General features: G+C 43.8%; 1 protein-coding gene across 1 annotated transcript in view; it reads left to right on the forward strand.

Annotated features, from left to right (window-relative positions):
- The first annotated feature begins 491 nt into the window (after window positions 1-491).
- The window catches only part of LOC126456608 (translation initiation factor IF-2-like), a 28,875-nt gene continuing 16,077 nt past the window's right edge, over window positions 492-13,289 (forward strand). Inside the window, exon 1 of the mRNA XM_050092352.1 lies at window positions 492-749. Coding sequence (XP_049948309.1) covers window positions 492-749 — 258 coding nt within the window. The remainder of the gene's footprint in view (window positions 750-13,289) is intronic.

A 13,289-nucleotide genomic window follows, 5' to 3' on the forward strand; every position in this document is an offset into this window, starting at 1 on the left:
TTAAGTGGAAGGTCATTCATATATATAATACATAGCAGTGGACCTAAAATTAAACCCTGTGGGACACCCTTTGTGATATTATCCCGGTCACTACAATTTTCTCCATTTCCGGTACTCTCTGAAATATCCCGCACAACCTTTCGCATTCTGTGAGAGAAATTCGTGTTGGGTTGCAACAAAATAGTCAGAAGACTGATGACTTACGGAAAATAAAAGTACCACAGCTGTGAACTGAAACGAGGGCAGTGTGCGACACGCTTGTCAAGGCAGCCTCGCTCCATCATACGTTTGTTGCAGCTAGGCCGGTAGGTAGCACTCATTACGATAAGACGTGTCGCGTTTCCCACGGCGATTAGCTAAAAGAAGGGAAAATAAATCATAAATTGTGGTGTAGGGGAGAGGGGGCGGTAATGACGCGCTAATGATGTCGCCGCGCTGCCCCCGGCCCGGGCACCCCTATGTAAATTGCGCCGGTACAGAGGTGATACATCATGCGCCGTCACGCCGTGATCCGCGCGCCGCGCCGTGATGGATTCCCGCTTTTGAGGCGTCCGTCTGCTGATGGGAAGACCCGGCGTCTAATCCCGCACCATCCATCAACGGCCGCCGTGGCCGGCACCCTCTGCCCCGCCACGGCCTCCCAGAAGCCCGGCCGCCTCTGCCGGCAGCCAGTTCACTTGCCGCAGCGCGCCACCGTGGCCCGCGGAGGAACTTATCCCGGAACACTGGCTGGCGCCCTGCGCCGTCCAGTGCCCCAAAGTGGTTGAATAACGAAGTGAAGAGCTGCAGTACTATCCTACCTACATTTGTAAACGACTACAGAGGGCCGGCCGAAGTGGCCGTGCGGTTAAAGGCGCTGCAGTCTGGAACCGCAAGACCGCTACGGTCGCAGGTTCGAATCCTGCCTCGGGCGTGGATGTTTGTGATGTCCTTAGGTTAGTTAGGTTTAACTAGTTCTAAGTTCTAGGGGACTAATGACCTCAGCAGTTGAGTCCCATAGTGCTCAGAGCCATTTGAACCATTTTTTAGACTACAGAGGGGTCCAAAAAAAAAGTATCCACTGTTTAAAAGTCCATACCTTGCAAAATAATTGACTGAGTTGTCTCATTTTTGGTGAAAGTGTAACCTAAAGTCCAACTTAAAGATATCACTGTAGGTGTTCGAAACGGTCACCATTAACATCCACACACAAACCATGCCGCCGAACTGCAGCGCGAACTACTGACTGCAACGTGTTCAGTTGGATATTTGCACATGAATGTACGATGGATTCTCGAAGTTCATCCAATGTGCGTGGCTTTTGTCGATAAACGACGTCCTTAACACGATTTTGGTAGTGAGCTGGGGCACCATCTTGTTGAAAGTAAACTCTTCCGTCTCCATGCAAGTCCCGGATGGCAGGTAAAATGGATATCTGAAGCTTCTGAAGGTACACCTCACCGGTAACTGTGCCGTCAAAGAAGAATGGCCCAATCAAGCCCCGGTAAGACAACCCACACCACACATTTACCCCTAGCAAATTCACGGCTTTGTCTACATGGATGTTCGGATTTTCGGCAGCCAAGTAGATACAATTGTGGCCATTTACTGTACCATTGAGTTTGAACTGTGCCTCATCAGATCACACAATCATCTCTGCAAACTCTTCATCGTTGCGCACCATGTTCGTAAACCACTCGCAGTACTCCATTCTACGATCTGGGGCGTCCTCGTTCATTGCGTGTAGCAATCGTGGGATGTAGCACTTCCACTTTGCTGTCTTCAAAATTAGCCGAACACTTCGAGTGACTCACTCCAGTTTCACGGGCACACTGTCTCACAGACTTCTCTGGTGAGCGAGTGAATTGTTGTAACACACGACGGGAATTAGCTGGACTTGTTACTGTTACAGGTCGTTCAGATCGTTGTTTGTGTACGTCTTTCACACAGCCTTCGGCTTCGAATTTGTCTCGATTGCGACGAATCGTTAAACGTGTCGGTGGCTCTGTTTGATACTCATTTCACCATTGCCGTTGAACCTCATTAAGGTTTTCGTACTTAAAATAACACTTCAAAACTGACTTCCTTTCATCGAATGTAAGCCTTGCGCCAGCCGTGTTTACTCGAGTAACTAGGTGCAACTAAGTACAAAACACTAACTATCTGGCGACTGTCATCTCACAAAAAAAAACGCAATACAACGCTTGTGTGGCGATTGCCGGAACTACAAACTATTACACTATCAAAGACGAGACAACTCCGTCAATTAGTTCGCCAGTTATGGACTTTTAAACAGTGGATACATTTTTTTGGATCCCTCTGTACAATGTGCGAGGCAGAGAGTCAATTTTTCTTTTTTACACTTGATGACATGCTACAGTCCCAAACACCGAAATTTACTCCTGAAACTCACCTTAACCGTAATAGGTACAGAGGTACAACCTAAAGCGTCATAAGAAAAATTTTTCCGTACCAAGACCCGAAACACCATTTCCCACTGAAGGCTAGCAGTTGCCTTACCACTTAGGCTACCCAAGCACTCTCCCCAGACGAACCAAACTTCCATATGCCACACACACATCTATTTCTCAACTTCCTGTGAATTAATTATCTATGAGAAGAAACAGACATGTGTGTGACATACGGAAGCTTGGGTCGGCATGGGGAGCGGGCTCGGATAGCCTAAGACTGGTGCTGGCCGTCATTGAAGGCACGACCCCAACGGCAATGACTCCGACCTTCCTTCTCTTGCCGGATATGTCGTTTTATCCACGATTTAATATGCATGCAGTGACAAGGGGTTGACAATATTGTGCCTGTCCCGGGGTTGGTGAAAATAATTTTCTCGATTTTTGTACCTTCCTATTGGAACGATTTACTCGTCTCCGACCCCACCCGCGCTACCGTCAATATTTCGCTAATTATTTGGGTAGTGTCTTCTTGGAGCCTCCCCGCAGTTGGGGTGTGCTTCGCATGAGAGGTTAGACTTAAATGCCTGTCAATTTATGGACCAGAACAACTAACAGTACCATGCGGACCCTGCCGTTGTGAAGACGTGCCCGGCCTCAATGGCAGGTTAGGAATAGAGATGGGCAAACTAGTTCATCCTTGGGAACTAGTTCACTGGTGATAGCTCTTTTTTGGGAACCGTTCATTTTTATTCGTTCACCGTTCATTTGTGCTTGTTATATGATTGTTATGAAAAATTAGTAGCATAGGTGACTGAAGATGGAAGGCGCCAAGAGGGGGCACTTGCCTCCCCCCATGGAGTACAGAGTTTTTATCCGTAACAGAATTCTCATACACTTATAATTTTCGTGATTGTGTAAAAGCTCTCGTTTAGCCAATTGTAGCGTTATGTGGCTGATCGCAGTGAAGTAATATAAGGTGGCGCACGAAAAACCGGCCCCGAGTACAGACTGCTCGCCAGTTACGCACGATTTGTTGACCACTACGAGCAGAATAGATAAACATTTAATAATTAGGCAGTGAAGAAATAACAAAAAAGCTAATGTAAACAACAACTTCAAAACAATAGATGATGATTGGTGGGCGACAACTCGGGGTTGATTTTTCGTGCGCCACCTTCTACCACTGAAATAATATTGTAGAAGTTATCATATTCTCTTTACAAAATGAGACACCAGACACTCGATTATGGAGCGCGGGCTTCATTCGGTTGTTAAGTCGGTCTGCCTTCCACAACAATGAACATGCCCTTTTACCTTGGATCAAAAAAAGACTGAAAATGGCCGACTTCCTTTGCATGTGTAATAACAAAAAAAAATGCCGTTTTGTTACCTGAAAAAATACATGTATTACATACCACGTAATTTTTATGTAATTTACGTAACTATAAAATACATTTTAATTACCGGTCGTGGACGCTGAATAGAATACGAAAAGAACCAGAAGCTCATAGTTCAAAAAAGGTTTGAAACTGATCTAGAATGGGCGTGCGCAGCGAACGAAACGAACAACTCGATACTGAACTAACTATGAGCAGTCGGCAGTGAAACTGCAACGAGTGGCTACGCGAAGAAGCCAAGCGAGACCGAGACCGAGACAGAGGGGAACGGGACCGAGGCTGGAACGAGAGCGGCCGACGTGCCGTTGCATGAACGAGACTGACCGTTCCCCGTTCCCGGGCACCGTAAGTAGTAATCCGCGACCAAAGTGAACTATGAAAGACCGTTCCTTAGAATTCGTTCCTCACTCGTTCCGTTCATATTGGTGAACCGTTCCTTTGGACCCGTTAGTTCTCGAACGACCCATCTCTAGTTAGGAGGTTCCACGGACACCTCGCTAGTAGCCGCGGGTGTACTGTCTTGTATTATTTTTGTCGAAAGGGGAGCCTTTAAGTTCTACTTACTTAACTGCTTCGAACATTTTACTCGGAGTTGAAAATATTATTAAGAGCTGACTTGTAATTACTGAACTTTGCTGTGTTCGTGTTATAATTTAACCAAATGAAAGTAACTTGCTGAAACTTAAATCTACTGACAGAGTCATGCTCTGAAACTGAAGATGGCTCTCATAAGGCCTGTGATGACTCGCGATGGACGTAGTCATAGCTCTCGTTATGTGGCATCTCGCAGACGCATACAGCGGCAGACTTGCTTCATGTGCTGCAAGAAAATACATTCATGTACGAGTACATTTCTGTGCAATGTACACTATAAGACAAAAAAAAAGGACGCAACATGAAGGAATTATCCGAATAGAACGGAAATCGGGCAAATGTGATGTACATGTACAGACACATAAATAGTTACAGTTTCAGAAAAATTCAACAATATATTCAAGAGAAAGAACTTCACATATTGAGCAAGTCAATAACGCTTCGGTCCACCTCTGGCCCTTCTGCAAGCAATTATTCTTCTTGACATTGATTGATAGATTTGTTGGATGTCCTCTTGATGGGTTTCGTGCCAAATTCTGTCCAATTCGCGCCTTAGATCGTCAAAATCTAGAGCTGGCTGGGAGGCCCTGCTCATAATGCTGTCATTATCTTGCTAAAATGTAAATCTAAGGTGGCTTGCCATGAAGGACAACAAAACGGGAGCGTAGAATATCTTCGACGTACCACATTGCTATGAGTGTACGGTGAATGACGACCAAAGATGTTCAGCGATAAAATGAAACGGCGCCCCAGACTGTCACATCAGGTTGTCGGGCCGTATGCCGGGTGACACTGAGACTGGTATCCTACCGGTTTCTCTAAATACGTCTTCGCTGATCATTGGGGCACTGTTCGAAGTGGGACCCATCAGTGGAACCAATTCTACTCCAGTCAATGAGATTCGATGCCGACTGTGCCCGACACGACTGCAGACGGTCTTGTTGGTATACACAGGTCAATGTCGGGCGGCGCAAAGTGCGCTGGGAGCTCAACACCCTTTCTATAGACCTCTTATTAATGGTCCTTGTGGTCACTTAACCACCAGTCACAAGTCAGATCGATGACGCTGATGAATCCCGGATTCTGAGTGACTTTCTGACAATTATTCTGTTCTCACCATCTGTCGCCTCTCTATAGGAGTAACCCATTTAATTACAGACCCATATCACTGACCTCAATTTGCAGTAGGATTTTAGAGCATATATTGTACTCGAACATTATGAATCACCTTGAAGAAAATGACTTACTGATACATAACCAACACGGATTCAGAAAATATCGTTCTTGTGCAACACAGCTAGCTCTTTATTCCCATGAAGTAATGAGCGCTGTCGACAAGGGATCGCAGATCGATTCCATACACCTAGATTTCCAGAAGGCTTTTGATACCGTCCCTCACAAGCGACTATTAATCAAATTGCGTGCATATGGGATAATCATCGAGTAGAACAGAAGTGATATCTGGCGTTCCGCAAGGTACTGTCGTAGGCCCTCAGCTGTTCCTGATTTACAAAAATGATCTAGGTGACATTCTGAGCAGCCCCCTTAGATTGTTTGCAGGCGACGCTGTAATTTACCGTCTAGTGAAATCATCAGACGATCAATTATAACCACAAAATGATCTAGAGAGAATTTCTGTATGGTGCGAAAAGTGGCAATTGGCACTAAACAAAGGAAAGTGGCACTAAACAAAGGAAAGTGGCACTAAACAAAGGTCATCCACATGGGTACTAAAAGAAATCCGATAAATTTCCGGTATACGATAAATCGCACAAATCTAAGGGCTGTCAATTCGACTAAATACCCAGGAATTACAATTACTAGCAACTTAAATCCCCCCCCATGAGCCATGGACCTTGCCGTTGGTGGGGAGGCTTGCGTGCCTCAGCGATACAGATAGCCGTACCGTAGGTGCAACCACAACGGAGGGGTATCTGTTGAGAGGCCAGACAAACGTGTGGTTCCTGAAGAGGGGCAGCAGCCTTTTCAGTAGTTGCAAGGGCAACAGTCTGGATGATTGACTGATCTGGCCTTGTAACAATAACCAAAACGGCCTTGCTGTGCTGGTACTGCGAACGGCTGAAAGCAAGGGGAAACTACAGCCGTAATTTTTCCCGAGGGCATGCAGCTTTACTGTATGATTACATGATGATGGCGTCCTCTTGGGTAAAATATTCCGGAGGTAAAATAGTCCCCCATTCGGATCTCCGGGCGGGGACTACTCAAGAGGACGTCGTTATCAGGAGAAAGAAAACTGGCGTTCTACGGATCGGAGCGTGGAATGTCAGATCCCTTAATCGGGCAGGTAGGTTAGAAAATTTAAAAAGGGAAATGAATAGGTTGAAGTTAGATATAGTGGGAATTAGTGAAGTTCGGTGGCAGGAGGAACAAGACTTCTGGTCAGGTGACTACAGGGTTATTAACACAAAATCAAATAGGGGTAATGCAGGAGTAGGTTTAATAATGAATAGGAAAATAGGAATGCGGGTAAGCTACTACAAACAGCATAGTGAACGCATTATTGTGGCCAAGATAGATACGAAGCCCACGCCTACTACAGTAGTACAAGTTTATATGCCAACTAGCTCTGCAGATGACGAAGAAATTGAAGAAATGTATGATGAAATAAAAGAAATTATTCAGATTGTGAAGGGAGACGAAAATTTAATAGTCATGGGTGACTGGAATTCGAGTGTAGGAAAAGGGAGGGAAGGAAACATAGTAGGTGAATATGGATTGGGGGACAGAAATGAAAGAGGAAGCCGCCTGGTCGAATTTTGCACAGAGCACAACATAATCATAACTAACACTTGGTTTAAGAATCATGAAAGAAGGTTGTATACATGGAAGAACCCTGGAGATACTAAAAGGTATCAAATAGATTATATAATGGTCAGACAGAGATTTAGGAACCAGGTTTTAAATTGTAAGACATTTCCAGGGGCAGATGTGGACTCTGACCACAATCTATTGGTTATGACCTGTAGATTAAAACTGAAGAAACTGCAAAAAGGTGGGAATTTAAGGAGATGGGACCTGGATAAACTAAAAGAACCAGAGGTTGTACAGAGATTCAGGGAGAGCATAAGGGAGCAATTGACAGGAATGGGGGAAATAAATACAGTAGAAGAAGAATGGGTAGCTTTGAGGGATGAAGTAGTGAAGGCAGCAGAGGATCAAGTAGGTAAAAAGACGAGGGCTAGTAGAAATCCTTGGGTAACAGAAGAAATATTGAATTTAATTGATGAAAGGAGAAAATATAAAAATGCAGTAAGTGAAACAGGCAAAAAGGAATACAAACGTCTCAAAAATGAGATCGACAGGAAGTGCAAAATGGCTAAGCAGGGATGGCTAGAGGACAAATGTAAGGATGTAGAGGCCTATCTCACTAGGGGTAAGATAGATACCGCCTACAGGAAAATTAAAGAGACCTTTGGAGATAAGAGAACGACTTGTATGAATATCAAGAGCTCAGATGGAAACCCAGTTCTAAGCAAAGAAGGGAAAGCAGAAAGGTGGAAGGAGTATATAGAGGGTCTATACAAGGGCGATGTACTTGAGGACAATATTATGGAAATGGAAGAGGATGTAGATGAAGATGAAATGGGAGATATGATACTGCGTGAAGAGTTTGACAGAGCACTGAAAGACCTGAGTCGAAACAAGGCCCCCGGAGTAGACAATATTCCATTGGAACTACTGACGGCCGTGGGAGAGCCAGTCCTGACAAAACTCTACCATCTGGTGATCAAGATGTATGAAACTGGCGAAATACCCTCAGACTTCAAGAAGAATATAATAATTCCAATCCCAAAGAAAGCAGGTGTTGACAGATGTGAAAATTACCGAACTATCAGCTTAATAAGTCACAGCTGCAAAATACTAACACGAATTCTTTACAGACGAATGGAAAAACTAGTAGAAGCCAACCTCGGGGAAGATCAGTTTGGATTCCGTAGAAACACTGGAACACGTGAGGCAATCCTGACCTTACGACTTATCTTAGAAGAAAGATTAAGGAAAGGCAAACCTACGTTTCTAGCATTTGTAGACTTAGAGAAAGCTTTTGACAATGTTGACTGGAATACTCTCTTTCAAATTCTAAAGGTGGCAGGGGTAAAATACAGGGAGCGAAAGGCTATTTACAATTTGTACAGAAACCAGATGGCAGTTATAAGAGTCGAGGGACATGAAAGGGAAGCAGTGGTTGGGAAGGGAGTAAGACAGGGTTGTAGCCTCTCCCCGATGTTGTTCAATCTGTATATTGAGCAAGCAGTAAAGGAAACAAAAGAAAAATTCGGAGTAGGTATTAAAATTCATGGAGAAGAAATAAAAACTTTGAGGTTCGCCGATGACATTGTAATTCTGTCAGAGACAGCAAAGGACTTGCAAGAGCAGTTGAATGGAATGGACAGTGTCTTGAAAGGAGGATATAAGATGAACATCAACAAAAGCAAAACAAGGATAATGGAATGTAGTCTAATTAAGTCGGGTGATGCTGAGGGAATTAGATTAGGAAATGAGGCACTTAAAGTAGTAAAGGAGTTTTGCTATTTGGGGAGCAAAATAACTGATGATGGTCGAAGTAGAGAGGATATAAAATGTAGGCTGGCAATGGCAAGGAAAGCGTTTCTGAAGAAGAGAAATTTGTTAACATCGAGTATTGATTTAAGTGTCAGGATGTCATTTCTGAAAGTATTTGTATGGAGTGTAGCCATGTATGGAAGTGAAACATGGACGATAAATAGTTTGGACAAGAAGAGAATAGAAGCTTTCGAAATGTGGTGCTACAGAAGAATGCTGAAGATTAGATGGGTAGATCACATAACTAATGAGGAAGTATTGAATAGGATTGGGGAGAAGAGAAGTTTGTGGCACAACTTGACCAGAAGAAGGGATCGGTTGGTAGGACATGTTCTGAGGCATCAAGGGATCACCAATTTAGTATTTGAGGGCAGCGTGGAGGGTAAAAATCGTAGAGGGAGACCAAGAGATGAATACACTAAGCAGATTCAGAAGGATGTAGGTTGCAGTAGGTACTGGGAGATGAAAAAGCTTGCAGAGGATAGAGTAGCATGGAGAGCTGCATCAAACCAGTCTCAGGACTGAAGACCACAACAACAACAGCAACTTAAATTGGAAAGACCACATAGATAATATTGTGGGGAAGGCGAAACAAACACTGCACTTTGTTCGCAGAACACTTAGAAGATGCGACAAACCCACTAAAGAGACAGCCTACATTACACTAGTCCGTCCTCTGCTGGTATATTGCTGCGCGGTGTGGGACCCTTACCCGGTAGGATTGACGGAGGACACCAAAAAAGTGAAAAGAAGGGCAGCTCGTTTCGTGTTATCGCGCAATAGGGGTGAGAGTGTCACTGATTTGATACGCCAGTTGGGGTGGCAGGCACTGAAACAAAGGCGGTTTTCTTTGCGGCGAGATCTATTTACGAAATTTAAATCACCAACTTTCTCTTCCGAATGCGAAAATATTTTGTTGACACCCACCTACGTAGGGAGAAATGATCATCATAATAAAATAAGAGAAATCAGATCTCGAACGGAAAGATTTATGTGTTCCTTTTTCCCACGCGCCATTCGAGAGCGGAATGGTAGAGAAGTAGTATTAAAATGGTTCGATGAACCCTCTGCCAGGCACTGAAGTGTGAATTGCAGAGTAACCATGCAGATGTAGATGTAGATCTATGTCGACCGCTTCCTTCTTGAAGCTGTGTTCGGCCGTGGCTCGCCCATTCCTGCTAACATCGTCGACTAGTGCCATCGATCCTATCAAATTTTGAGCGATTCATCGATACTCCAACCATTTTGAGTCCAATTACACGTTCTCTCTCGGATGCTGACATCTATGTATATTGTTCACGTACCTGTCTCTGAGACATTGTCAGTGTCCAACTGACTACATGGAATGGAATTCGCAAATAGTTTATGCCTTGGTATCGGTATGCCAAAGTTTATAAGTTTGTGTTTTCCTACGATACCTCTATGAATGTCAATTTGTGACCATATTTTTTTTATTGGTTTGTATGTAGCTCACTCTGTTACAGAAAAACAAAACTGTAACCACGGGAAGAAAGGCGAGTATTACGGAGGATTATGCAGGCGGTGTGTAAATTCAGTAACAACAATTTCGAATAAATCTGTAGTAAGATGAAACTAGCTAAAAGATTCAGGGCTCCAACCGCCAACAACGTAACCATGCACGTGGCCAAGTACGAAAGGAGCACAATGAGAGACACCGTCTTACGGAAAGAGCAATCTTTACGTAGTCATACATTAATCACAGTTATTGAACAAAATGTAAAACACATTGAGAAGAAACATAAGAGACTACAGAGAAAGAAATGGGAAGCAAAAATGTCCATATGAGGAAGAAAATGTGTCGAATTACCAACTGGCTGTTACATACAGTACGATTAAAGCGCACCACCAGCGAAAACCTATTAATCGAAATTTAGCTATCATAATAAACCGAGAGTGCGGCTTTAATCTTGACATAATGAACACAAACACTAGGTATGGTCACAGAAGCTACTGGACCAGCAAAAGGTAAAGTAGTAACGAAACATAGCGCTACGTCCTTGCTATAAAATAGTTAATGACAAATCTGTTGTGACAATAACCTGGTACAGTAAAAAACTGAAAGTAAAAATACACACTAAAAAAACTTCGGCATTCACTCAAAGGCGGTGGGCTGAAGCCCTTCCGAAGCAGATACCAGAATAATGAAAATTTTCGTTACCCAGGGCTTGCGGTGGAACCTGTCGAAAGTAGGTCTCCTCCATCTCTCGTTCCCGCGATCAGCAGGTAAGTATCCGCTCATACTCCGTTTCGGGGGAACCGCCAATTTATGTCACATTTCCTGAACAAGTTCACCAAAGAAAACGTACCCCGTAACTCAGAAAATTTTAGAGGCTATTGTTCCTGATCTACATTAACGATATAGGAGACAATCTGAGTAGCAGTCTTAGATTGTTTGCAGATGATGCTATCATTTACCATCTTGTAAAGTCATCAGATTATCAAAATGACTTGCAAAATCATTTAGATAAGATACCCGTTTGGTGCGAAAAGTGGCAATTGACCCTGAATAAGGAAAAGTGTGAAGTTATTCTCATGAGTACTAAAAGAAATCAGCTAAATTTCGATTACGCGATAAGTCACACAAATCTGATGGCTGTAAATTCAACTAAATACTTAGGGATTACAATTACAAATAACCTAAATAGGAACAATCACAAGCCGTGCGGGATTAGCCGAGCGGTCTAAGGTGCTGCAGTCATGGACTGTGCGGCTGGTCCCGCCGGAGGTCCGAGTCCTCCCTCGGGCATGGGTGTGTGCGTTTGTCCTTAGGATAATTAACGTGAAGTAGTGTGTAAGATTAGGGACTGATGACCTTAGCAGATAAGTCGCATAAGATTTCCCACACATTTGAACATTTTTTTGAACGATCACATAGATACTACTGTGGGTAGAGCAAACTAAAGACTGCGATTCATTGGCAGAACACTTAGAAGGTGCAACAGGTCCACTAAGGAGACTGCTTGCACCACGCTTGTCCGCCCTATTCTGGAGTTTTGCTGTGTGGTGTGGGATCCGCATCAGGTGGGACTGACGGATCACATTGACAAAGTACAAAGGAGTGCAGTTCGTTTTGTACTATCGCGAAATAGGGGAGATAGTGTCACAGACATGGTACGTGAATTGGAGTGGCAATCATTAAAACAAAGGCGTTTTTCTTTGCGACGGGATGTTCTCATGAAATTTCAATCACCGGTTTTCTCCTCCGATTGCGAAAACATTCTGTTGGCACCCGCCTACGTAGGGAGAAATGATCGTCAAGATAAAATAAGAGAAATGAGGGCTCGCACAGAAAAATTTAACTGCTCGTTTTTCCCGCGTGCCGTTCGAGAGTGGACCGGTAGAGAGACAGCTTGATGGTGGTTCATTGACCCCTCTGCCATGCACTTTATTGTGAATAGCGGAGTAATCACGTAGATGTAGATGTAGATTAATAAAAAATGGAGAACAGTGAAGATGACGGTTTTAATGCTTCAGGTGTTCCACACAGTCTTTCCCCTTGAACGTTCATAGATAGAGCCATGTGAAACTCCGAAAATCCTTCTTTGGAATGGTGTTCAACTCGATGACTTTTCCAGAGAAAAACTGTCCGTATTTAGCTTTCATTGAGTCGTAACAGGCGTCCACGTGTTTCTCTCTCTCTCTATCTCTCTCTCTCTCTCTTTTTTTATAATTCAGGAGTCAAAGTGGGCGGGACAAACTTCGCACACAATTTCCTGTTCTGCAAGACATTGTGGTCTAAGTCTCGGACAGTTAGTATAGAAAAGTTGGTTTGACACAGTATGGCCCCACGCCCAATACATAACACTACCTGCTCACAACTGAATGGTCGAATGCACATCTGATGTTTACATCTACTAGTTCAAGCTGCCACGGTAGCCACTGCTCGGGCGTCTCTTATAAGCCAGTAATAAAATCAGTCTCCGAACTCCTTCGACGAACGATGTAAAGCACTTTGTAAGTAGGCTGTTTAGGTTTTTATGCTGGTAACGCCACGTAGCGCTCTGTATAAAAATCCCTGACTGTGCTGCGTGCAGTCTGTGGCTGATTTGCTTTGTTGAAATATTCGCTATTATGGTGTTGGGCAGGCGGATGTGAACAGCGCGTAGCTTTGCACAGTTGGAGGTGAGCCGCCAGCAGTGGTGTATGTGGGGAGAGAGATGGTAGAATTTTGAGACCGGACGATCTGAATGTGTGTCCGCCAGAAAAAGGAAATTTGTAAGACTGGATGTCATGAACTGATAATGACTTTTGAACATTATTAAGGTAAATAGATTGTTTGTTCTGTATCAAAATCTTTCATTTG

The sequence above is a fragment of the Schistocerca serialis genome, chromosome 2, assembly GCF_023864345.2.
Source record: "Schistocerca serialis cubense isolate TAMUIC-IGC-003099 chromosome 2, iqSchSeri2.2, whole genome shotgun sequence".
Taxonomy (NCBI): domain Eukaryota; kingdom Metazoa; phylum Arthropoda; class Insecta; order Orthoptera; family Acrididae; genus Schistocerca; species Schistocerca serialis.